Consider the following 25,201-nt stretch of genomic DNA (forward strand, 5'->3'; position numbering starts at 1 on the left):
AAATTTTTTACTTTTTTAGAAAAAATATTTATTTTCTTTACTGCATGTAACTGACTTACATTTTCAACTTAAAAAACAAAACAAAAAAAGACAACCACTTTTGATATAGTTTTGTTTCAACATTTCAGTTAAAGAAAAACTTTTGATATGTTGAATTAATAACTCTTGTAGTGGAATTGTAATGTCATAATTATAGTGATTTTTTAAAGCTTATTATTATTTTGATTGGAAAAACAGTTATATATATTTTTTTTCTTCCAATTTACTTTTAGTTGGAAGAGTGAAGCTTGTGCACCATCAATTTACAGGTACTTTAAGATACAATTAGAAGCAAATTTAAAGTTTAAAAATATTTTAAAACACAATATCAAAAATAGGAGAGAGATAAGTTTTTATTGATTACTTTACCTACTTAGACTTTTATAATAAGAGTTGCTCTTATGAAGCTGATGAGAGAAGTGACTGCGCTATGTAAACTTTAAGAATGCCAATTTAAGTAAAACAAAATCATCTCGGTTTCTTTTTGCACTGAATTGATTTTTGAGAGCTGTCAAAATGCAGAAAATATCACCGTAAATTAATTTTATGATATTAAAATATAACATGCATTTTTTTTGAAAAAATTATTAGAATATTTTAAAACAAACAATAGTTAGAAAGCATTTTATTATAAATAATTTTTATATTTGTATTAAAAAAACAGCTAATAAATATAATTTTATTTCCATAAATATACATCTTTTCTTAACGTAAAGTTAAATAACATACAAAATTTAAAGCACTTATTTATAAAAGAATTCGATATTTCTCAGCACGTGGAACCTTGTTAATTATAAGACGACCATCGTAACTAAGTGAAGCAAACAACCAAGGATCTGCACTAGACCACTCCACAGCATACACACTATCTTCATGCTCTTCATATATAGATATTACACCATCTGAAACCTGTTTCTCTGAAATCTTTCCATTTTCATCATCACCATGATTATCTTCATCCAACAAATGTCCAAATGGTTCGGAAGATACTGATGCTGCTCTTGAAAGAATCACTCTAGAATCACTGCTTGATGTCAAAACCAGCTGATCGTGGAAACTGTTGTACCTTACACACCAAACCCAATGCGAGTGGTTCGACAAAACTAGGAGAGCTTCTCGGGTGTTTCGAACATCCCAAAACTTTGTTTTACAATCATCTCCACAACTTGCGATATAATACTGCTTATTCGGGTTGAAATCAATGGAACGCACAAGCTGACCATGAGCATTATCGACCATCCACGAGCTTTGCATTGATCTTAAATCCCAACTTTTTATAGACGTATCAACAGCGACTCCAACTATGTTGCAATTGTGATGAGGATTCCAAGCACCAGAATTGAATTTTTGACGTCCTTTCTGCTCAGAAGTCATGTGAGATACTTGAATAGGAACGGAGTCATTAGCATCCCATAAATGAAAAGAATTATCATTTAAGGTTAAAATACGTTTACCACTTGTAGGTTCCCATAATATGCTTTTTAATTCTCCCATACAATCACTAGAATCTAAACTTGCAACAAATTCTAACGGAGGATAAGAGGAAGAATCATCACCACTGTATGATTTTGAAATAGGAGGTAATTTCCACAATGCTCCATGCATTTCACATTTTCCATCAGGAGTAATCTGATTGTAACATGTTGATAATAAATTTGGATCACTAGGTGAAGTGCTTATATGCCAAATTTCTCCAGCACTGTGAAGATAAACGGTTTTGACTAGGCTATTATTTTCTTCTTCAAATTCTAACTGATGAATTTGATTATCAAATTTGAGTGATTGAGTGCCAACAAAAAATCGAATTATATCACTCTCTGCACATTGAGCGCTTAATGTTCGTGCTTGAAATTCCAAGCCATAGATTATTGGAGCATCATCACCCATTATATCTAAAAAATATATATATATACTTTAAATTTTATAGACAGTAAAAGTAAATAAGTATTAATCATTACATTTTACTAATTAACATTTAAAATCATATAATTATAAGGACAATTCTTTTCAACATAATAAAATGATCAACGCAGTAAAAAAAAATGAGTGTGTAATAAGATTAGTAGAAAAAAAATCAATGAAAGGAATTTTCTAGTTTATCTTTTTCCTCCAATTCTTTTGCACACACTAAATAGATTATGATGATTTGATTAGTTGTTTTGTTATCGGCCACGTGATGAAAAGTGTGAACATTAAAAACAGCGGGCATAGTTTGAGATATCGGTATAATATTATCACTTTGATTTCTTTAAAAACAATTATCAAAAATTGAAAACATTTCTTATAAAATGATACATTTGTAAGGATTAATTATTTTTAAATATTAAAATAGGATTAAAAACTAATTCATAAATTAAAAAAGAAAAAATGGGCACCGATACTTCCTGGTTTATAACATTTTATATTTGAAAAAATTAAACATTTTATATTTGATAATATTTTTTTAATACAGATATTTCTAAATTTTAAAAAAGTAATAAATAAATAGACTTTACAATTACACAGAACTTTACAAAGAAGGATCATTATAAAGAAAAGTTTCTATAATATTGGGAAGATTCATTAGACTATGTATTACAGTGGAAAGTCCTGTATCTGGAATTGCGGGGACCTTGGCAAGTCTGGAAAATAGGCTTTTCCGGATAATAGGTCTTTAACTTATCTACCCCCAAATCTTATTTATAATTATACATAAAATTAATTTTGTAGACATAGAAAAAATTGTGTATTTTTTTCTGTAGAAAAAGGAAAAGAAATTTATTTGGGTTGCTTGTCATCAAGTGTTTAGAAAATAGACCTTTGGAAATGGACATCCTGATATGAAACGTTGTACTATGTAATATAGCTATCCAGTTAGTAGTTTTAATATTTATCTTAGATTTTTTAATAACTAGATAAAATGTTTCATCAGTAAATGAACCCATCTTTGCGGCATATAATTTTTATTGATAACATTACATATTTAGAATTTTTTATTAATTGTGCTTTTAATAATTGATGTGTGAAGAAAGGTAAAAATCTGAAAAAGAAAGATCATTTGTAGAATGGAACTTTATAAAATGGAAAATTAAAACATACATTCCTGTTTTCAGATTTTTTAAATATTTATGTAGGAAAACATTACCCATTTCAAGGTTGTACATTCCCTTTTAATGAGAAAAATGCATTAAATAAAAATAAAATTATGTAAATATTTTGCAAAAAATTTACATAAAGTCTATGCTTTTGCGTCCATATTTTGATTATGATTGCACCTCTACAAACTTGTATTAATAAAGGCTTTCAAAATGGTGGAAAATACAAAATTTATGCTACAGTTCAGTAGAACCTCTCATATCTAAATTAATTAAAACATAAAAGTACTAAGATATAAAGAGTGAATTATTCAACAACATATGTTTTTTAACCACGAAATTGGTCTCTAAACAAGAGTTTTTTAATGCATGTTTCACAAATGATATTTTAGTGTCCAATTGAATTATCTCATCACTCAGTTAGAAAAAAATAAAAAAGGATGTAGAATGACAATTATTTTGGGTGGTAACTAATAAACAGTTTATGACTGATGTTTAAGAAAATATTGGCAAATTAGTGTGTTTATTGTCCAGAGAACAAAATAATAATTTACACATAAAAATTCAGCTGAAGTACACAAAATAGAAAAAAAAAAGAACTCATTTGAAAAATGAAGCATGAATTGCAACAACAAATATTTCACATGATATTGATGCTTTTGTTCAACAAAATCAATATTTAACTTTAAAAGTCTAAAATGATAGACTTATTTAAGTCTAAAATGATATCCATCTCTCTTGTAATGGATGTAATATTTTTTGCACATTGTTCATCGATTAAAATAGCATTTTGTAACTACATATAATATTTTGCCTGGTTCATTTAAAATACCAAAAAAACTCAACTGAATTGATTTTAATCTAATTTTATTTTAATTTTTGGCGGAGTTTGAAATCAAAAGTGAAAGTTTGAGCAAGTGATGAGCAGAGCCTTTTACCTGTTTCAGTTTCTCTGTACAGAATAAGGCAACAGACTTTATTATCTAATTTATTTTGTATTTTATTGAATGAGGAAAAAAATATCACTTTCTCAACTAGTGTGCAAGATGGCCTCATTAGAAAGAAACTTGAGGTAAATATTTATCTTTTTGCAGTAAAGTCGGTTAACAGTAAAATTCTAAAGTGAAAAAAATAATTGCATTGTATATTAATTATTACCTCTGTCTGCAAATGGATTTTGGTACTTTTTTGTTAGTTAGGCGCAAGTAAATCCACCTATTTTTTATTCTATTTTTTTGCATACACCTATTTTAAATAAATAAAGAAAAAAAGTTGAATTTAATTGCACCTGGCTAATCAAAAAGTACCTTAATTTTTAGAATAATTCATTGTCTAGTAGATAACTAGCCTGTGATATTTTTTTTTTCAATTTGTTGACGTTACCTTCTGATGCAAAAGAGTGAAGGCTCCTACTTTAAACTCTACAATTAAATAAACAGATAAAAAAAGAAGAGTTTTCAATATCAGATTATTTCGGTTTAACCAAATCATCTCATTAGTATGAAGTATGACAGTAAATTCCTATTTTCCAAGATTTTATTAAAATGTTATGAAAACATTGCCAATTATGACACAATATGCTCCTTATTGCCAAACCAATAATGCAGTTTCATTGAAAAAGGATTATGTCCATATATTACTGTTTGTAGTATAATATCTTGGTAATTGGTTACAAAATCCAGTAAAAACACATCGGCAAAAATAAATGAATAAATTCACTTATCAGCAGATTTCAAGTGAAAGAGGTTAGGATAATTTATTTTTCACTTTAGTAATATTTTAAGAGTATTATGTATTGAAAATATATTATTAAATAAAGTTAATTATCAAAAAAATATGCAGAAAAGCTTTGAAAGTGAAAACAGTGTGAAACAATAAATTCCGAGTTGTCAAAAAAAAAAAAAATTCAATCAGAATTATGTGTAATATTTTTAAAAACACGTCACATAAATGTAAAAAAAAGTTCAACGCAATTCCACTGTCACAAAAGAAAGAATTAACAATTTGCTGTCTTGTTAACTATGAAGATTTAGGAGCTTTACTGCCTTGCTTATAAAAGAAACTAAATTCCTCGTATTGGGAAAAAATTCACGAAAAATTCTCAAAGTAATATAATGAATTGTGAGAAATATATGTAAAATTTAAAAACTTGCATACAAAAAAAAAACTTGTAATTTAATGTTTTTTTTTTTTTTTTTTTTTGTAAAAAAGTAAAGGGCGCAAAATCATTAATTTAAACACTATATCATTCATATATTTATAACATAAATATGAATACATTTATGACAAGCTACTGAATTCTTTTGCCAATTATTTTCTTAAGAATATATTTAAAAAAAATAGCATATAAGAGAATATAAAAAGCATGTAGATTACTTGTTTCTGCTGGTAAGAGAGGAAAAGAACTAAAATGTTCTCTTATGAGACTTAGATAGCTCAAATTATCTGGCAGGTTTGGAGAGAAGAATGACAAAATACATTTAACAAAACTAGACCAAGAAGCTTTGCGTGTTCCTAAACGAAATGCACATGCATTAAAAGAATGATAAAAGGAAAAAAATAAATAAATAAGAGAGCTAAAAAGATATTAAGGCATAATTAAAACAAAATAAATTATTGCTGCTTTACTCTTTGAACTGAAATATTCTTATATTTCTTTAAACTAAAAACGAATAGAATATATGATGTAGACAAATTCTAAAATTCTTTTTTGTTAAATAAAAATATGATTTGATAGCAAGAGACATCAAAACAAAATTTAAAAATATGGTTTTAGTCAGTAACTAAATTCTTAAGTTAAATGTACAAGTTTCAAAAACTTTTTTAACGAACAAATCCATAATCGATTTAAAACTTTTCATTAGTATAAGTTCAGCAATTGGATTTTTTGATTCGATTCATTCTAAAAAATTATTTCACTTGAATGATGAAAAAAATCATATTAAAAAAAGAAATTAAAAAACCAACCACTTCAATTACAGTAAGCAATCATGACAGAATAATAACTATTTATATCAATAAAGGAATGTCTGGTAAAACTTAATATATAAATATTATTAACATACATTAATAGTTAAAAGTTTTGGATTTAGAACTCTATGATTTGGGAATTAATATGTGACCAAGAATGCCGTCTGTTATGCTTCCGGTGTTTTTATTTCTGTACAGTTAAAGATTTCAAAGTTAGCTCCTTGCGAAGCCAGAAAGCTTTTAAGTGTTATTCTCACTATATTCTTTGGATCAAATGCGTGCGTCAAGAGAAGAGGAATTACTTTTATCTAATAGAGGCGCCATCTACTTAATAATAACATAATATTTTTCTCAGTTAACAATTTCTTCAAAAAATTTAGAAAAAAGATGCTGTTTTTTTTTTTTTAGCCTGTCAGCGTATGATACGTTAATTTTTACTTCGATTTTGAAATCATTAAAAATTTTTTGTAAAAAGTGGAAACTATTTGAAACTAAAAATTGTATTGAACATAGTTAAGCCAGTTCCTAGTGTTGAATACGGAAATAATTGAGAAAAATAGAAGAATAGATATTTCTCGGTGCTTCTTTATATTTTAGCTGACTAAAAATACCTTATAACTTCTCAATGATATAAGAATAATTCAAGAAATTTCAAAACATATGTAGACTGTGCAAAAGCAAAAAATTATGTGAAACCAAAAGAAGACGATGAGGGAGATGTTAAGTCGCGTATTCGCTCGCTTAGAATGAAATGGGTTTGACTAAGTATAATTTAAATAAGTCACATTGAATTTTAGGAAATACAAAAGCAATAGTGCATTTTAAACAAAATATCGTTACAAATACGAGGGAAAACTCAAAATAATAACTCATGGAAGCTTCGAAAGAAACATACAGGAAAAAAGGTGATTTAACAAAATCTGAAGAATCTCTTCTCGTCGAGAAATTGTCGTCAGAATTGAAGTGTATGTTTTATATTTTGGTAACATTTTATAGAAATGTTAGAGATATTTTAACATGCTACAAAAGTAGGATAGTTTTATTTATTTATTATTATTTTTTTAAAATCATTTTTACAAGTAATTCTAATGTAGGTTTAGCTGTTTTTATTGTCGATTTTATTTATTAATACCATACTGGGGTTTCACAACAAAAGTGGCAATCTTGCAAGAGGGGATAAAGAAGAATCGGAATTGTATGGTACTGCAAGTTCCGAAATGCCTCCATCAGACTAAGGCCTCTATACTATGGGCTCTACGTCAGACAGGAGAGGCCATAGACACTGGTGCATTAACTTGTTAGATCAACGGACCTGTTTTATCATGCATGGAACTGTTCTGCAGAGGTCAACTTGAAACTTTGGTACGAGAGACAGCACGGCTCCATTAATACAGCTTTTTTTCTATAAAAGTTATCTCAAAGATGTTCTGAGGATGTCTGTAGCTGTGTAGGTTTGGCTGGAAACCATTCGCTGAATCTTTCTGACACGACAGGATTTTCCAGAATGCTACTTGTTATGCTTAACGCTGCTGTGAAGCATGCGAGATAGTTTTTGCAAATTTTTCAAATACTTTTTGTGGCATGCAGCTGTTCATCATTGTAAAATGTCTCCTAACAATGATTTCTGTTATACTTATGTATTTTTATTATGTTGTTATTATTATGTAGTAGTATTTTATTCTCTTTTGCATTTTCTTACCGTAATGGTCAGCGTATAACGGGTGGAGCTGTTTAATATTTCCTATTTTTATCTAAATTCTGATAAACCAGTAATTGGCGATCGAAATGGATTGCAGGTAGCGCAGAGCAGAACTCTCAACCTATTGCAACATTTCGCATGCTTTCACATTAACGCGTGGGAAGTTATAGTAGAAGAAAGTACGTTAGTTTCTATCTTGATTTTCAGACAAATTAAAATTTAAGTTAGAATTCTGTATGGAATTCAAAACTGTATTAAAGATAGTTCTGTATCGTGTCTACGATTAATCAATTTCAATCCATTAGTGTATACCGCATGTTAACTCGATTCCATGCTCGAGTACTTTTTCATAGATGACGGTTGACAGTGTTGGCAGCCTATGCCCCTCATTGGTGACCCAGCCGTGATCAGAACACGCCTACTTCAACAGATACTCCCACTTCAGTTTTAACAGGCCTATTTCGATAAATGGTCCAAATTGAACGGTTGACTTGCTATTTTGACTGCGACGTAGTCCTCCCGTGAAGTTGTTTTTCAGTTTCTATCACACATTACGGCGTCTACATACTCGACTGCTCATTACAACGCAGGAGCGACCATGCACACAACCATGATCTTAAAACAGCTCTCCCGACCAACGTTCAAACTCCGGTGCTCTTAATAAAGCTCTCCCGGCTTGGCTTCTCACAAAGCAGCAATGACACAACTAGTGTTATCCGCTCCTAGAATTTTATCACAGATAAAATTCTGGTGTCGGAGTACTGTAGCGTGTCTACCACTACAATTAATCAATTCTAATTCACTAGTATATAAGACATGTTAACTCAATTCTATATTGCGATACCTTTTCATAGATAAAGGTTGACATTGTTGATAAGACTCGTCCCACAGTTCTAAAAGAAGGTGTGGAAATTTTAGAAAATATTTTTGATAGATAAATGCGAAAATTATTATGGAAGGGGAAATTTTGAGGTACGGAATTTTGAAATGGACTCGCATACAATTGAGCAGAGGAGAAGAGGAAAAGGGAAGGTAAAGATATGGAACCGGTCTTCTTCCCAGATGGCGCATTCGAGTGATCACGAATTATGTGGAAAAGTAAATATCTGTTTTGAAGTCGAAAACAGACAAGCCTATTAGATGCCAGAGGTGTTAGCTAGAAGCAAAACGCTATCCATTTTGCCACCAAGTTTCCCTCCTTTAATCATCACCCCTATTTTTCGAGGTTTCTTGATTCACCCCTGTTGGCTGGTAGGCAATTTTACATTCTACGCGTTAGCAATCGGCATTTATTTAAAGTATTTAAACTTCTGTTGATCTTCGACGCTAGGAAAGAAGTTCAACTATTTCTGTCACGTACAGTCTGTTTAGTCTGTTCTAAATATTGACTTACTCGAAATAGTTAAACTTCGTAACCATAGTCATTGTTCGAGACGAATAGAGAGGGTAGTTTGTTACATAGACAATTATAGCTATTATTTTTTTTCTTTTAGCTCTGCTTGTTTGTGTATCGTAAAAAAAGCATGCTTTAAAACCGGGTAGGTATTTGTTTAGATTTGGAATTAAGTTTAGGCAAATATTTGTGTATTGTCTCTATACTCCGTTTGCTTGTTTGAAAGTGAAAAGATCAAGCGTTGTTCATTCACGAAGAATTTATTTCAGATCTAGAACCCTTCAGCAATATAGTTTGATACTTATTCTTCTACATGCGCTTTACACTTTATTAAAAGTTTTTAGCACTGGTTGCAAATCACCCCCTCTATTAATTTGACCCAATTAACGAAGTGCTTTTTTCAGTTCATGAAATGGAAATAAAAAAAATTCGTGATATATTCAAGAAATATGTTAAAGGAAACTGGTTTATGGATTTACCACTTTTTTCTGAGTTTCTCCATATCTCATTCGGACTTGTGGACGTTTTTTTCATGGACAGAAGTAAAGTTTATTTCTTCATGTATAATATTGTTTATGTTGTTATGCGTGTTAGCGTTTAAACTGTTATTTAATTATCGTACGGAATTTTTTAAATTTTTTTAAGGAACATTTCTTTATTTCCCTTCATGTTTTTCACTTCATGGCAAGTTTTTTAAAAAATGATTTCAATTGTTCAAAAATGGTCCTATATTTAGGGACATTATACATTAAGTAATGAATTGGGAGATTTTGATACTGATATATATATATATATATATATATATATATATANACCCTGAGAGCCAAAACTTTATATATATAAATCAAGTCATTGAACAGCCGTCTCAATTTTGGGTTTACGACTACTAATGTTCAACTCCGTAGTCTTGTAATTTTGAACCCCATCTAGAAGACGAGGGAACTCCTGTCCTGCGTCAAGTTTTGGGAGCAAATTGCCTTCATATAGGATTTTTTGATGGAATTAATCCGCATTTGCGTCACATGGAGGAGAAAACCACGAAAAACTCCCAAGATTAGCCTGACGTTTTGGGGACTCTAACTCATGATCCGTACACTATTGAGGATATTTTACGTCAGCACTGTGGTCGGTACGAATTTTGCAACCCTGCTGCAAAATTCGTATCGACCTGCTATCGCTGGGATTTGAACCCAGTTCATCTCATTCGATGACGAATGCTCCATCCCATGAGCCATCACGGCTAAAGCAGAATGGCTTATGAAAATCCTATGGCGGAGCACATGGGAACTTTTAACATCTGCACCATATGTTCTGTTCACTAGTACATTATCATCTTTATCATGCATATTTTGCATAAATAAAGAATTCTTAATTCTGTAGAAAACATTTAAATGCTTAAAAATTTATCTAAATGTTGTTGTAATATTTTACAATAATTCATTTCAACTTATAAATTAGTTTAAACTATGTTTTGAATTGAGGGTTTTCGTTGATAAAAGCCTGCTGAATACCTTACCTGTTGAAATAAAATAAAAAATCGTCACTACTGAATGAAAAAGGAGCATTGCACAGAAAGTTTTATGAAGAAGGACAGGGATTACTATCTGTTGAGAACTTTTATGGATTTTTAATTTCATATTATCCTAATAAAGCATTCCATGTTCACACGGGCCCCCTATTTACCCGTGTTCCTCTCTCCTCCGTAGAATTCAGTTCGTTCTTTATTTAGTTTCTAATTACAGACTTTTTAACTTATTTCTAAGGAAAAATTTGAATTTTAAATTGATTTTCATTAGTAAATGACAGAAATGTCAAACAGTATCCTAAAGAAATAAAAATTGTCACTGCGAGAATAAGAAAATAGTAATTCAAAAAATTATTACAATTCTACTTAGTTATGAATAGATTGAACTACTTCCAAAATTTATAATGAACAAAAACTATAATCTGTAGAGAGTAGAGAAATTGACATAGCTATTCATTTGTTAACTATAGTTTTCACGGCTGCTGATGTCGACAAGGATAAGCGAATTGATCTGGAAGAGTTTATTAGAATTGTCTTGATCATGCTCCGTGGAACAGTGGATGCAAAAATCAAATGTAAGTATAAAAAATATAAGCCGGAAAAAAAAATCTTTTTTTCTACTTACTTAGCAAAATATCTCATTAGTTGTTAAAACGAGTGCAAGCAGTAAAATTTATCAGCATTATTAACTCGTACTTTGAACACACCAGCATATCAAAGTTGAAAATATACAGGGGAAATTTTTTTAGCAAAACTCCGGAACTGTATGGTAATGACATTTCTGGTTAAAAAAATGCATTATTCCGGCATTTTTTTGATCATATGGTAACGATTTATCGAAAATTATGGTTTTCAAAATAGTTCGTATTATCCCACATTTAGGTAAAAATACAAAACTGAAAAGGAAATTTAGCTTACTCTATTTTTTTCCGAATTTGCCAACTTTCATCACATATTATTAAGCCATATTTTATTGTTAATTTTACTAAAATCATTACTAAAGCGCTTCAGTAAAAATTACAGAGTTTTTTGATGTTTCCATAGAGCCAGAAACAAGGTAAATTTTATCATATTCTGTTAGTTTTATCTATATTATTTTGTCTCAGTGTAATTTAGAACACCTTTATTTCATTCTTTTTGCTTGTTTCTAAAACAAAAAAAGTGTTTTCTTAGTTATGGTTCTTATTATAGATATATTTTTAGTGTGTTTCACCTGTTATGATCTGAGTGAAAATAATGAGTTAACAAGAGATGACATAACAACATTACTTCTCGAGGCTCTGAACGAGGTACGATTTGATATGAAATCTTTTTTCTAATCGATTATAATCTTAGAATATTTTGAACTAAGTTAATATGCTTCGATTTTTAATTCATTTGTTTTAATTTTAGCCACCGACAAAGAACAATAATGCTGATGCTTTACGAGATCTTGTGGAAGCTGTATTTTCTAAAATGGTAAAAGAAATTTAGATATTTAACTATACTGTAAAAAATCGGAATCAAATTACGATATAAAGTATAGACACTTCGGGTGCATCATCCGTAAAATTCCTTTTTATCGTAAACTCCCTTTTACTCTTCCATTTTTATCGTTAAATCAAATTTTACCGTAAAATATTATACCGTAAATTTTACAGTAATAGTTATTTAATTTGAATCATTCAATGAATTACGATATATCAGATTTTGTGTATCGGTAAAAAAGGATTTTACATTGCATATAAGTCAGCTGATGATAAAAGCGCACATGCACCCTGAGAGCCAAAACTTTTTACCTTAATTTGATCTGGAATTTTCTACATTTTTTTAAAATTTCCAATGCTCACCTGTGTTAGCATTTTGTCAGTTCAGATATTTACAGGCCAGATTTATTGGCCACTCTTTCAGGGACACCATATTAGGTGGGCCAGCATTGCTCCCACAGTAAGGGCAGATAGTACAGAGAATGAATAAGAATAACTGTTAAGAATTGCCACGAGGCGGCGCTCTCATCATATGACATTATTATTCAGTTGCCATTCAACTCTAGAACAGGGAACATCCCCCTGTCACTCAAAATGATCTTGTCAATTTTATGTTATTAAGTTTCAAAATAAATGTTTATGTTTGTTACAGTCCGCTACTTTATAGCTCAATATAACACGAACACTAAACAATAACCATGCCTTGCCCAGATTTCGAACCCAGAATCTTTTACAGTGAACGAAATGAGAAAATAAATTATTAATACATTATTTTATCAAATTTACTGTAGAAAGTTGAATGCCTTTAAATCATGTGTTAAAATTAATTTCTTCTATATGTTAAAAATAAATAATTTTGAATGGAATGGCTCTATTGTGTTAAATTGAAATAAAAAGTTAGAAGCAGTGTAAAATTTCGAAAAAGTAGTGTTCTCAAAATTTTTCTTGAAAACTATGTAACCGATTTTATTTAAGGGTTTAAATTTTATTATTTAAAATTACATAGTTTAAAATAATGAAAAAAATTGCACATCATACAGTTCAAAATATTTTCATTCATGATTAAACAAAATTCTAAAAATTATTAAATGCTTTAATTTTTTTTGAATGGAATTGTCTTTAGATACACGAGTTATATGCAAAAATTTTTCGACTTGTTTAAAAAGTTCCTGCGATATGACGAAACATTTTGTTATGCTAATACAGTGAAACCTGCTTAAGTCGGCCAGTTGTGATGCATTGCTTTAGTAGTCAACTTGGACAAGTGGTCAACTGATAGAAAGGGACGAATAATTTTATAATCATTTCTTATATTATGTTATCTTTATGGATATCGTGTTAATCATGTTATTCATGAAAAGAAATGGGATTAAATTTTAAATTAATTACAATTTGTAACATATATTTGACATTAAACTGGTTAGTTTAAAACATAGATATGCACATATTGTTAGCTATGCAAAGGATCAATTGTAAATAGTTTTTACAAATATATACCAGATCAATTAGAAAACTTAATTGTTTATTCATTTAATCATTCTAAAATTTATTTTATCGTAATTGTAATGCCTATTTGTAACAAAAGTCCTCATAAGTTTCTTTTTATGGTCAATTTACAAAGTTTAGGCTATCTTCTAATACTGATTCATCAATTTAGTGACATTTTAATATGTAACATAATATTATAGAAAGTTTTATATTTTTTGGTCAAATTATGTAGAGTTTATCATTGAATAATACTTCTAGAAAAATGTGACTTTTTTCAGCTGTCAACAGCAAGATATAAAAGGTGATCAGGTAAAAAAGACCTTGCTCTCTTCTATTATATAGAGTAAATTTGGTTCTTGATAATTGAGGTCAGCTTAGACAGGGGTTCGATTTACAAGGATGGTCAAATCGACAGGTTTAATTGTAATATATTCTTCTAATTACATGTCAATATAAATGTATAGATATATTTTATAAACATATATTATTTATTTGTTTTGTTTCTAGTGCAGAAGAATATCGATCCTATAATTAAGATAACCATATAAAGATAATATTGTAATATTGATAACTAAATTAATATTATGCATTAACATAATTGTACTATTATTATAACTCTAATTATGTTAATACTATTATATATCAACAATAAGTTATTATTAATCTCAATAATTATGCTAACACTGTATTAAAATAACTATGTAAATATATAATAAGAGTTTTATATTGACATTGAAACATTATTATTAATGACTTGAATATGCGTTAATATCACTATATATTAATATCATTATATATTAATATCATTATATATTAATATGAATATCTAAATATTAGTATACATGAATATACGAAATATCATATTTTATTATATTCTTAAAAATTTTACTGCTAGATTATGGTCAATGGAAGCCAAAAATTATTTAAGTCACTGACCGTGAAAATAAACTTATGCTTGTAAATCTATTCTTTGATTATAAACATGCAAATCTGCACGTAATTTTTTTCTTGTAAAATTTATAACCGGTGACTGTAAATTAACGCTATACTCGCAAAAGTTATCTTCAGCTCGGGCCTTGACGTTGTGTGAGATTCCTGCGATTCGTTTGTCGAATCAAGGTAAATCGTAAACTTGGCCAAATAGTGTAGTGCTGCCATCTGTCCAGAAGTAAGAGAGTTGCGTCTTCGTGGAGGTAAGGTAAGTGAGAAGTTTTTTTTGGCATCGCGTAGGGTTCGAACCCGGGACCATTTTGTTCGTAGACGGATGCTATAGCCACCATGTAAGAGGATGAACAAATTCCAAATTGTGCTAGAAACTTTGTATAGTAGCCGTATAAATTAACGGTTAACTTTACATATTTTGCTGCGGTTCGTTACAGTTATAAGCTTTTTTTTTTGTCATTGAAGTAAAGAGCTGATTGTATAAATTAATGGTCAAATCTACTCATTTTTCCCAATCTCGTAATAATTACGGATACAAGGTTCATTTTTTCAAAGAAGATAGCTGACCGGATTAATAACGGACCAACTCTTCGAATATTAAGGAAATTCCTTAGACTGTACGTTGCTTTTGAGAATGTCAGAAATAATAAGAAATATAATGATATATTTATATTAATATTATAATATTAATGTATCAAGATTTCAGTAAAATGAGAGGATAATTTAATTAATTTCTTAATGGTAGGATTTAGATGGGGATGGTGTTATTTCGTACGAAGAGTTCACAGCAGCGTGCTATGAAGATTACCTCATTATGCAGTCTTTTGGGCAAATTTTACCAGATCATAGGGTACGTAAATTAAAAAGTCTCATCTGTTATATTGTTGAATTCAGAAGTTTCAAATAGACGAAAACTAGATACTTACCACACCATAATTCTTCAGATTGAAACATGTTTTTAAAAATAGGAGTGTAATTTAATTATTCACAAAGTCTGTAATCGGTCTTAGTGTTTGCGAATTGAATGTTGGAAAGATTTTAAAAATTTAGGCCAGCACTCCCTCACTTTACTAAACATTCTAGTTTAAATCTTTCATTAAAGTGCACCTCGATGGTATCATGTTTATTTCTGTTTTATAATCCTAGAAACAAATTTCAGTGCGTAATCATCTACTCATACTTATAATTATATTACGTCACTGAGATTTCAAAACCTTGCAAGTCAAAATTTTTGATTTCTCTTTTATTCTTGCAAACGATAGTGGGAGAAGAATAGCAAAATCTCACAAAAGATCTAATATCAACTACCAATGGAAATGGTCGTTTTGAAATCATTTAGGTACCTGACTAAATCTTGTATGTCGTGTTGTAGATTCAGATATGAGGCTTTTTGTGTCTCATGAAAAGTAATGATTTTTTACTTAACAGGTTTTGGAAGTACAGCAACGATTAATATTTTTTTCAATTTTTAGAGAATCTTTTTTAGTTTATGTCACTGTTGCTTAAATGTTTAAAAAAATGACTCTTAAATAAAAGTATCAAAAAAAGTAATTGTCCACTATCTTTCATTTTTGAAACATCTATTCCGGACAACTTTGCAGCTGTTGTCGTAACTCTCGAATTTAGGTTCGATGCAAGGGACTCTAATTGCGGTAAACGTTTGGTGTCGGCGAAAATTTTACGACGAGCTTGTGGAGATAAATGTAGCCCAAAGACCTGCGCAATATTTCCAGAATTGTCTGAAGTAGTATATCACTGAACAGTTAGTCACTGAACACATTAAAAAAGTGTGAAGTTTCCTTGGTGTTTTTAAAAATATATTTCGAGGAATTTCGATTACTTTCAAATTATTGTAAAAAATAGTGAGCAATATCACACCAGTTACCATTTTTATGATGGCACAACTCTCAATTATAATAAAGTTGGCTTTTCAAAATGTTCATTCTATAATACCTTGAAAAAAACCGGCATCCAGTTTCTAATGAAAATGTGTTTGGTTCTATAAAATATTAAGTCGTACTTAATTATATAGGAACTTTATGGAAGCCTATCAAAAATTATTTGCATATGAATAATTAAGAAAATAATATAAGATTACATAACAATTATTTGTTTTTAATTTCAGCACAGAGCTGCTTTCTTAGTACTTCTAGACACCGAGAAAGCAATTGAAGAAATGTAACTTCGAAATTTTCTATTTTAAAATATTTATAACTATCATAAAGAACAATTAGCTGCATATGTGTTCTAAAAAATGTTGCGATGAAAGAAATATTTGAGCTGTTTTAGATAAATGAAATAAAAAACATTGTGGTTTAATGTATAGTGAGAGTTTTTTATAATAATAATTAAGACATACCCAAAACTTTAAATAGATTTAATCAATTTCAATTTTAAATAATCATAAAACCTTTGAATATAAGAACAAAACAATGAGAATTTCATTAATATACAAAACATGAAATATTTTAAAATTCTTATACACACTTCTTATATACACTTGAAAAAATGTTCTAAATGTGCTTCTGAATTATTCATCTCCGTGTCAAACGCGGTCATATGTTAAGAATACATTTAATATCCAAAAACTAAACAATGCAGTTAATGAATGAAACTTTTAATAACATGAAGACTTAAAATGCTTGTTACATGCTAAATGTTAAGTGTAGTCACATGAGGTTGTTATAATAATTTTATTTTTATGAATACTTTTTTTGAAGTCGATTGGAAATTGGTGAATACTGATTTCATATATCCATTTCAAAATAATCTCACTGTTTAAATAAGGTACAATTTGTTTCTAATAAGAAGCATTTTAATTTATAGTAGTTGTTTTTTTTACCCCTCCCAAAAAATGAATTTTAAATTAATGATAATGGTGCGTAAATACTGTTTTACGCAAACGCATCCTATAATGTATACCGCAATAGAAACGTTCCATTAAAGAGGTATATCTAATTGCGCATGACTTTCTTATGGAACGCCCAGTCCAACGTTACTCAGCTAAAGATAATGATAAGAAGATAACATTATTTGGAAGATGACTATAGCATATTGAAAGATGTATATCTCTATGTTAACATTTTGCGAGAATGATACCACCATTTAATTCCAATAACGAATGTCACCGCAAAGCCATCAGATATTTATCACACACTGACTATCAGATATATATCATCACATAATCACACATTAAGAAAGACTTATGAGCTATCCAACCAATGATAGCATTTTCGAACAACTATTACCTAAAGCATGCCGCCTGATGTACAACTCCATACAATGAGATTAATGCTTTCATTCAAAAATCTCACTAAGGGAATATTTCTATTAAACATCTCTGAATAAACGTCTGTAGGCGTCACCAAACAAACGTTATAATCATATAATCATTTTTAACCTTGGATTGCACATTCGTAAGAAGTTAACTCATGAAACAAGTAGTGTTTAATTGAAGTGAATGTTGATTATTGGTGATCAGAACTGATAACTGTATTTTTTATAGAGGAAATGCGCGACAGTTATCTAAAATGAGAAGGAATCGTGAACTCAACCAAAAACAATCTAAAATACACAAAGAGAACCCTCCTTATGCAATGCAAGCATGTATTTCTTAGTTGATCTTTCAATTTAATCTTTCAAGTTCTTAATTGAAGTGCATTATTTCTAATCAAATACGAATGAATACTTAGTTATATTTCACATATTATTTTTTGCCATAATTGTCTGTAAATAACTATGGTCAAAAAATATAAAAATTTGAGGTTACGTATTTGTTATATTTATACTATCTTGGTACTCTCTCATACGAGTACACCTTTTCAGGATTTTGCAGGTTTATTATCATTTCCATGGTCTAAAATTATAACAATTAGATCTTTCATATTTATTATGCTTTTGTACTATCTTGGTACTCTTCCATATCAAGACACCTTTTCAGAATTTTGCAGATTTGTTAACATTTTTATTTTCTCCGAGATAACACTGTGGCTCTTTTGGGTTTTGCAAATTTTGCGGATTCTTAATGATTTACACCGTGCACTCTATGTAATAATAATAAACATGATAATAATTGTTACGTACTAAATTTAATTTTAAAAAAGGACGTTTTTTTATTAAGAACTTTTCCCCTATCTATCGGAAGATCATAGACCATTTGTGGAATTTCAAGCATGGGAATTTTGATGTTCACTAAATAAACTGTCGTTAAAATATGTCCATTATGAAGGAAGACGTTATGAACTTTATGTGGAAGTATGTAGAATCGCTGCTTTTTATTCGTCGTTCCATTATTTAGAAATTAGTTCTGAGTTCTTGAAAAAAAAAATCGGAGTTCAATAGCGCTAAAGCACAATAAGTTCAATAACAGAAGCCCATTGTAAAAATGTGCATCAAGTTTAACCTTATTTAACCAGTTGTTGATGAAATATTCCTTTTTAGACTTTCATTTATTAAAGTATTAAATCATTATATTTCGTATTGGCAACACAAAAGTGAGACATATTATATCAAAAATCCATCTTTGTGCAAGAGTAAGTATGCGTTAAGTATAAGAACTTTTAAAGTTTTGTTTAAATAAATAACAATACCTACATCTTGTACGAAAAATCAATAAATAATCAAATATTTTTATGACGATTCTGTAACTTTTTGTCAATTTGAAAATAATTAAAAATAAATGTTTCATGTGGAAATATTGATTTATACACGGCCACAGATCACTAATTAATCGTTCCATTCTATTACAGTTTCTTTTGTTTAGATTTTAATATCCTAATGTTGCTTCAAAATGTGATTTTTATTTGGATGCATAGAAGATTTTGCGTTAAAGAAGTACAAATTATTTGTTTCTACATCACAATACTTGTAATTAACAAATATATTTTGTCATACTTATATTCTAATATCCCAAAAATTGATGGATCATGTAATACAGTTTTAATAAAATTTAAGCTTATAACTTTAATAAATTTGAATTAAACTTGGAAATTAGAATATTTCCGAAAATTCTTTCTAAAGACATCCAGTGTAAATACGCTGGATGTTATGCGATTTTATCTTCTACTGCTGTTTGAGCATTACAATTATCTACCATACATGTGGCTATTTTATTTAGTTTTAGATAATAATAAATCAGAAACTAAATATTTTCTTCACTTAATTGCACGAAAACAAAAAGCCGTTGAGCTAATTTTTATTTCATTACATGCCGTTTCCCAACAATTAATCCTGACTCATGGAAACTTCTGATTTTTGTGGACCCCGATTAATGAAAAAAATTGGAGATCAAAGATAAATCGGAAGTCATCGTGGAGAAATCTTCAGAGGAAGGCATTGGCTCACATTGGGCTATCTGGCCAACTATGATGATGATGAGACCCCGATAATCATATAATTATTTTACTTTCCAAATTTATTTGTCTTTTTTCTATTAACGATGAGCAAAACCATGCTAATGTGATTATATTTAGTTAATATTAATAGTAGCTAACATAGTTCAATAGATAAAACTTATAACAGCATTGGTTTTTAAATTTGGATACAGTTTTCGCCAAATCAAATATGCATCTATAGATTGCTCGGGATAAACACTTTTTACTGTAACTAATAAAGACTAAAACTTTTCTGCATTCATAGCATTAGAAACCTAACTCTAAGTAGCAGTAGTATAATTTCAAATAGTATGACACATATGATACTTTTCGTTCATAGTAACTTCAACTTTCTCTCATCGAAATCGATCGCCAAATCAAAATACCAAACAATAAAATCTAACCATAGATAGGTTATTTACTTTCTACAAATACCACCAAGTGTCTATTACCAAAAAGCACATAACTCATTTAATCATGGACTACTTAAGCAACGGACAAAATAACATAAATATATGTATATATCTATATATGTAGTCTTTAATAGCATCCATTTGATATCACAGAGCATTGTTTCATGAAAGGGATAAATACTCTTTTTCTCAAAACAAATTATACTTTGAGTATAGTGATTTTGTACAAAATAACAATCATTCATTATTTTGAAATAATAATTAATTAAAAGGAATTTACATAAAGTCTGTATAATAATTAGTAATATCTAGTAACTAGTAATACTAGTAATACTTATATAATATTTAGTAAATATTTTGAACATTTTTCAAAAATAATACTCAAATTTATTTGAGAGGTAAAATATGAATAAACCTTAAAATATAAAAGCAATATTGTATGCAGAATTCAGTTCAACTTTCCTGAAATTAATGATTTTTTTTAAGATAATGAAAATATTTCTGAGTAAAATGTAATGAAAGACATTCAAATTGGCAAGTCTACATATAAATTGCCTTTGTTTTAGACTATATTGCCTAATTCATTGTTCAGACAAAAATATCTTCTATTAGAAGTTCTTTGAAATAATGATAAATATTTGAATCCATTTTGATGAATTTTTCCTGTGTAAAATTTTTTTCCAGGCCTAAGAACCCTTTAATCGATATTCATGAAAATATCAGTATAGCTTAATATTGACAGCCTGACATTTGATTATTATCAATATTAATAAAAAATGAATATGTATATCTATAAGAGTTGTGAGTTTTGAAATATGATTACACTTAAAAACTTTAATTGTTCTTTTTATAAAATAATTTAATTTGTAAAGAGAAATGAGCTCTTCTAATGAGCTTTTTTATCTTCTCAATACAGATTGAAAAACATCATGTTTAAGAAAAAGTGAAGATTTCTACAAAAAAATGCAAAATGAATGTGGAATTGATACTTGAAAAGTTAATTACAATTTCATTTTGAAATGCTTTATATTTTGTAAGCTTTCAGTCATAAACATTTTGAAAAACAATATTGAGCATGATTTAAAACAGCAACGAGTGAAAAATTAATCAATACAACTTCTTCATTTTATAATTAACACTTAGTGTCAAGTAGCATCAAAAATAGGAAGCAATTTTGAGATTTAATTTTTTAAAATAATTATGAAATTTTCACAAATGCATACATTACTGAAAAGAGATAGTTATACCTATGCAAACAATACACATAACAGTAAATGAAAATTGTAAAAATTGCCAGGCATATATCACATAATTTTGACTAGTCATCTCAAAGGTATTGAAATTCTTCTTTGGTTTAAAGCAACCAATTTAGTTTTTATCCAATAAAATCTTGCAACGAATTTTTAAAACATTCGATCTGATAATTAAAAATAAATATTTAATACTGTTAATGTTGTCATATATGCAATATGAAACTTTACATAATATCAAGAAAAATGTATGCTTGAAAGTTCCAGCACCGTTTGAATAGCTTTCAGTGAAGCGAAATTTTTTTCTTCTCCGTCTTGAGAATACATCCAGTCGCTAAGACTAGTAATCAAATACTCGGAATTGTAAACTACAAGATCGTGTCAAAAAAACTTAAAGAAAGAATTGAGTTGATTTGGCACAGTGGGATTCCTTTGACACGTTCCAGCAGCAATGAAAAAGTTTGGAAATAAGATGAAAAGGAATGGCTTTTGCGAACGGAATATTTTTTTCATCGCTTCAGATGAAGCATTCCATTTTGGCTGCCAGCTTGTATTCTGCTTCTGCATTGTTGTAAGATTCTATTGCCTAAAAAGAAAAACAAAATCATGCAATTTTTAAAAAATGGCATTTGTAAATTGTATTGAAATCAAGTGCCAAAACATACACGAATAAAATATATAACAAACAGAAGATAAGAGTAAAGAAAGAGGAAAGAGCAGAAAAAAATAGAAATTATTAAAATCTAAAATTATTGCATAAAATTGTAAGATGCAATAAAACCATTCATCTAACTATATGTAGGGTGTTCCGTAAATACTAACCCTAACATGCATTTTAGAATCCATACAAAAGCTGTGCAAGGCCGTTGCAAATTAATATTTGATTGCGGAAAAAAATGCTACGGAAATATTACAAATTACAGTGAAAAAGGAGGATATAATAAACATCAAAACAGATTTAATTAGACGTTAGAACTTGAATGTGTTTTTAAATAATTATCTTTCAACTACTCAATGTCCCCCTTCTCCCAGAATCAAGCCAGTTTTGTTGTTTATTACATATGCTATCCTGCACTGTGATTCGTCAGATTTTGATAGCGATCTCGTTTTCAAACTCCTAACGTGTTAACTTTTTTTTCAGTTTTGGTACGGATCTTAAAAATATAAATTAAGAGAGGTCATTTAAGGAATTTTACGGCACACATGAGTTTTATGACATTAACATCTTCGTTATGAAAGATTCGTGTAGAATTCAAAAATTCTACATGTTTTATTTACCTTTAACTTTTTAAATTTCTTTTTTTTTGGTAAACTTTATTATTTTTACTTATAAGAGTTCAGTTTTTTTTAGGTATTTAATTTAATTTAAATTTTAGACTAATAACTTTTTCTTTTTAAAGATTTATTTAACTGTTTCTTTGAATAATAGTGAACAGGTTTGTTTTTTTTAAAACATTTGTTCAGTTAGTTTCTTTTTTAGCAGACAGGTGGCAGCATCAATCATGACTTAACTTCAGTTTATTCAGTTGAAGTAGTTTTTTTTCTTCTGCTGATTTGATATGTTTTTGTAATTAAATTTTTAAATTTGGTTAAATAGTTAAATGATTAAGTTATTTCACAACATATGCAAGGTATTTTTATTTTGTAATTATCTTTCAATTTTTGTTAAAATAATTTTATTTTTGAAAAATTATTTCTGTTTGTGAGTTTTGAGGTGTTGGCAATGGTGGCGTTTTTGGAAAGTATATAAAAGGAAGTGTGCGCGGTGTGCAAAAAGCCTGCTCTCTCTCGCTCTCCTACCTGATAGACGTTGTGGCTAAAGAAAGAAAGCCATGTGGAATTGGAAAGAAACACGTGCAAAGCGGCACTGAAGCTTACATGATTAGTATGAAAAGAAGATAAAATGATGATCAAGATCCTGTTCATCTCCATGATCCATGAGATCTCCATGAGGAAGTGCCAGCAAGTCCGTGCCAAGGGGCACGTGGTATGATTTCGTTTCCTTTTTAATTGCATTAGTAATAGAGTGAATGCAGCCATCCATCTAATGAACTTTCCATCTAATTTCCATCTAATGAACTTTTAGTTTAACAAATTGTAAACCTTGCCAACTACCTTGCATCTTAAAACCTTAAAACCTAAAATTACATTTTATAATCCTGATAATATATCCTGATAACCATGCTATTATAATAAATAATTTTTTTTTATCTTAATGATTGGAGTCATTTCTCAACATAATTTTGATTTTCCTTTTTTTTCCCCATTGTATTTAAACATGTTTTAGGTAATGAAGAAAGGGGGGGGGTATTTTTTTTGTTTCAGCATGTGTATTTTAAAGCTTTAGGTAAGTGATTTTTTTTTTATAAATAAATCTTTTTTTTTGAATCGAACCTTTCGGCAAATTTAGGTTAATTTATTATTTTTTTTTTCTTTTGTGTACTAATGTTAATATTTTTAAAACTATACGATCTTTATGTTTTTTTTTTTTGTTGTTTCGGCCTAAACTCTAACTAATTGTACCAAAATTTTTACTCACGGTACATTCGACTTCATTTTTGTCAAACTTCATTTATCTCATATTCACATTTTTCACTTACTTAAAATAGAGGATTAAGTTAGCCCTGCTTTAAAAAAACAGGGCTAACTGAATCCTCTATATTTTTGTTTGTTTAGTGATAAGATAATTTTCGTTAAGAACTTTACATACCTCTTCAAGTGAGAGATTTAAAAAAAAAAAAAAATTAAAAGATTCACTTACGGATTCAGTCTCTCTGGCAAGATCTTGTAGTTGTTTCTCATGCACTTTCTTCAGTTTTTCTCTTTCTTTGTTCTGTTTGAGCGCTGCAGTTTTTCTCTCTTCAATAAACTTTTTTGTATTGTTACTATTCTTTTCACGCAACCTTCTGCAAAAAACGTTAAACATTTATGAACAAATAGTTCTGATATCAGTTTGTAAATAAATAATCCTAGATAAAACTTAAGTAATCATATCATAAATAATTTCGGATGAAATTACGGTAAAAAGTACCAGCAGACAAGGTGCCGGTACTTTTCATGTAAAATCCATTTTTACCGGAACATGTTTCGGAACAAAAAGACTGGTGTACCGTAAATTTCATAGTAATTATTACTGTAAAATCACTGAATCACTCTAATCAAACAAATATTTCTGTAAAAATTAAGGTATAATATTTTAGGGTGAAATGGATCTTATGGATTATAAGTACCACTTTAAATCGCAATTTGATCCGGAATTTTTTAAAGTGCTCCCAAAAAGCGCTGAAAGTCTAGTTAATATTGCAAAAAATATTTGGATATTTTTAAGAAAAGCAGTTTCTAATAATGCGTTTTAACAATTAGAGATTCAAATTAATTTTAAAATTAAATTATAAAAAATTTTTTGTAACAAGCATAATTTTTTTTAATAATTCAGGTAAGCTATACTTGCGAATGAAAGAGCAAACTGCTTTAGTGCTGTAGTTTTCTTCTCTTATTCAATGAATTTTTTTGTATTGTTATTATTCTTTATTACATATTTGTATTGTTATTATTATGTAAATAGAAATG

The 25,201-nt window shown here is 28.9% G+C and overlaps 3 protein-coding genes across 18 annotated transcripts in view; 1 reads left to right on the top strand and 2 right to left on the bottom strand.

The window, feature by feature from the left end:
* Positions 1-704: 704 nt before the first annotated feature.
* LOC107456651 (EARP-interacting protein homolog) lies at positions 705-6,310 on the bottom strand. 5 transcript variants are annotated; one of them, XM_016074572.3, is made up of 3 exons: positions 6,179-6,310; positions 5,490-5,627; positions 705-1,931 (listed from the first exon to the last, which is right to left on the bottom strand). In XM_016074572.3, exon 3 carries the CDS (start codon positions 1,924-1,926, stop codon positions 787-789), a length of 1,140 nt encoding a protein of 379 aa, XP_015930058.1. In that variant the 5' UTR covers positions 1,927-1,931; positions 5,490-5,627; positions 6,179-6,310; the 3' UTR covers positions 705-786. The 5 variants fall into 5 exon arrangements, with proteins under 5 accessions (XP_015930058.1, XP_015930057.1, XP_071037609.1 ...); XM_016074571.3 differs by having other exon boundaries at positions 6,081-6,246; XM_071181508.1 differs by having other exon boundaries at positions 6,093-6,237.
* A 611-nt stretch (positions 6,311-6,921) lies between these two features.
* LOC122269003 (calaxin-like) lies at positions 6,922-16,905 on the top strand. Of its 2 annotated transcripts, XM_043040227.2 has the most exons (7): positions 6,923-7,048; positions 9,580-9,717; positions 11,171-11,275; positions 11,904-11,989; positions 12,093-12,158; positions 15,342-15,446; positions 16,722-16,905. In XM_043040227.2, the coding sequence occupies exons 1-7, from the start codon at positions 6,955-6,957 to the stop codon at positions 16,776-16,778; spliced, it is 651 nt and encodes a 216-aa protein (XP_042896161.2). In that variant the 5' UTR covers positions 6,923-6,954; the 3' UTR covers positions 16,779-16,905. The 2 variants fall into 2 exon arrangements, with proteins under 2 accessions (XP_071037619.1, XP_042896161.2); XM_071181518.1 differs by lacking the exon at positions 9,580-9,717 and having other exon boundaries at positions 6,922-7,048.
* Positions 16,906-20,482: 3,577 nt separating this feature from the next.
* LOC107456648 (1-phosphatidylinositol 4,5-bisphosphate phosphodiesterase) overlaps positions 20,483-25,201 on the bottom strand; it is a 77,741-nt gene continuing 73,022 nt past the window's right edge. For all 11 annotated transcript variants that reach the window (XM_071181515.1, XM_071181517.1, XM_071181514.1 and 8 more), the window contains exons 30-31: positions 24,393-24,537; positions 20,483-22,217 (exon numbers count right to left, since the gene is read on the bottom strand). In XM_071181515.1, coding sequence (XP_071037616.1) covers positions 22,149-22,217; positions 24,393-24,537 — 214 coding nt within the window. In that variant the 3' untranslated portion in view covers positions 20,483-22,148. The remainder of the gene's footprint in view (positions 22,218-24,392; positions 24,538-25,201) is intronic.

The sequence above is a fragment of the Parasteatoda tepidariorum genome, chromosome 5, assembly GCF_043381705.1.
Source record: "Parasteatoda tepidariorum isolate YZ-2023 chromosome 5, CAS_Ptep_4.0, whole genome shotgun sequence".
NCBI classification, from domain to species: Eukaryota; Metazoa; Arthropoda; class Arachnida; order Araneae; family Theridiidae; genus Parasteatoda; species Parasteatoda tepidariorum.

What these genes read in the sequence shown, in the direction of transcription:
- LOC107456651 (XM_016074572.3), bottom strand. Translation starts at nt 1,926, where the DNA reads ATGGGTGATGATGCTCCAATAATCTATGGCTTGGAATTTCAAGCACGA.
- LOC122269003 (XM_043040227.2), top strand. Translation starts at nt 6,955, where the DNA reads ATGGAAGCTTCGAAAGAAACATACAGGAAAAAAGGTGATTTAACAAAA. An exon ending in ATTGTCGTCAGAATTGAAGT is followed by an intron (nt 7,049 to 9,579) that starts GTATGTTTTATA and finishes TGCTTTTTTCAG; the next exon opens with TTCATGAAATGGAAATAAAA. An exon ending in TTCTCGAGGCTCTGAACGAG is followed by an intron (nt 11,990 to 12,092) that starts GTACGATTTGAT and finishes TTTTAATTTTAG; the next exon opens with CCACCGACAAAGAACAATAA.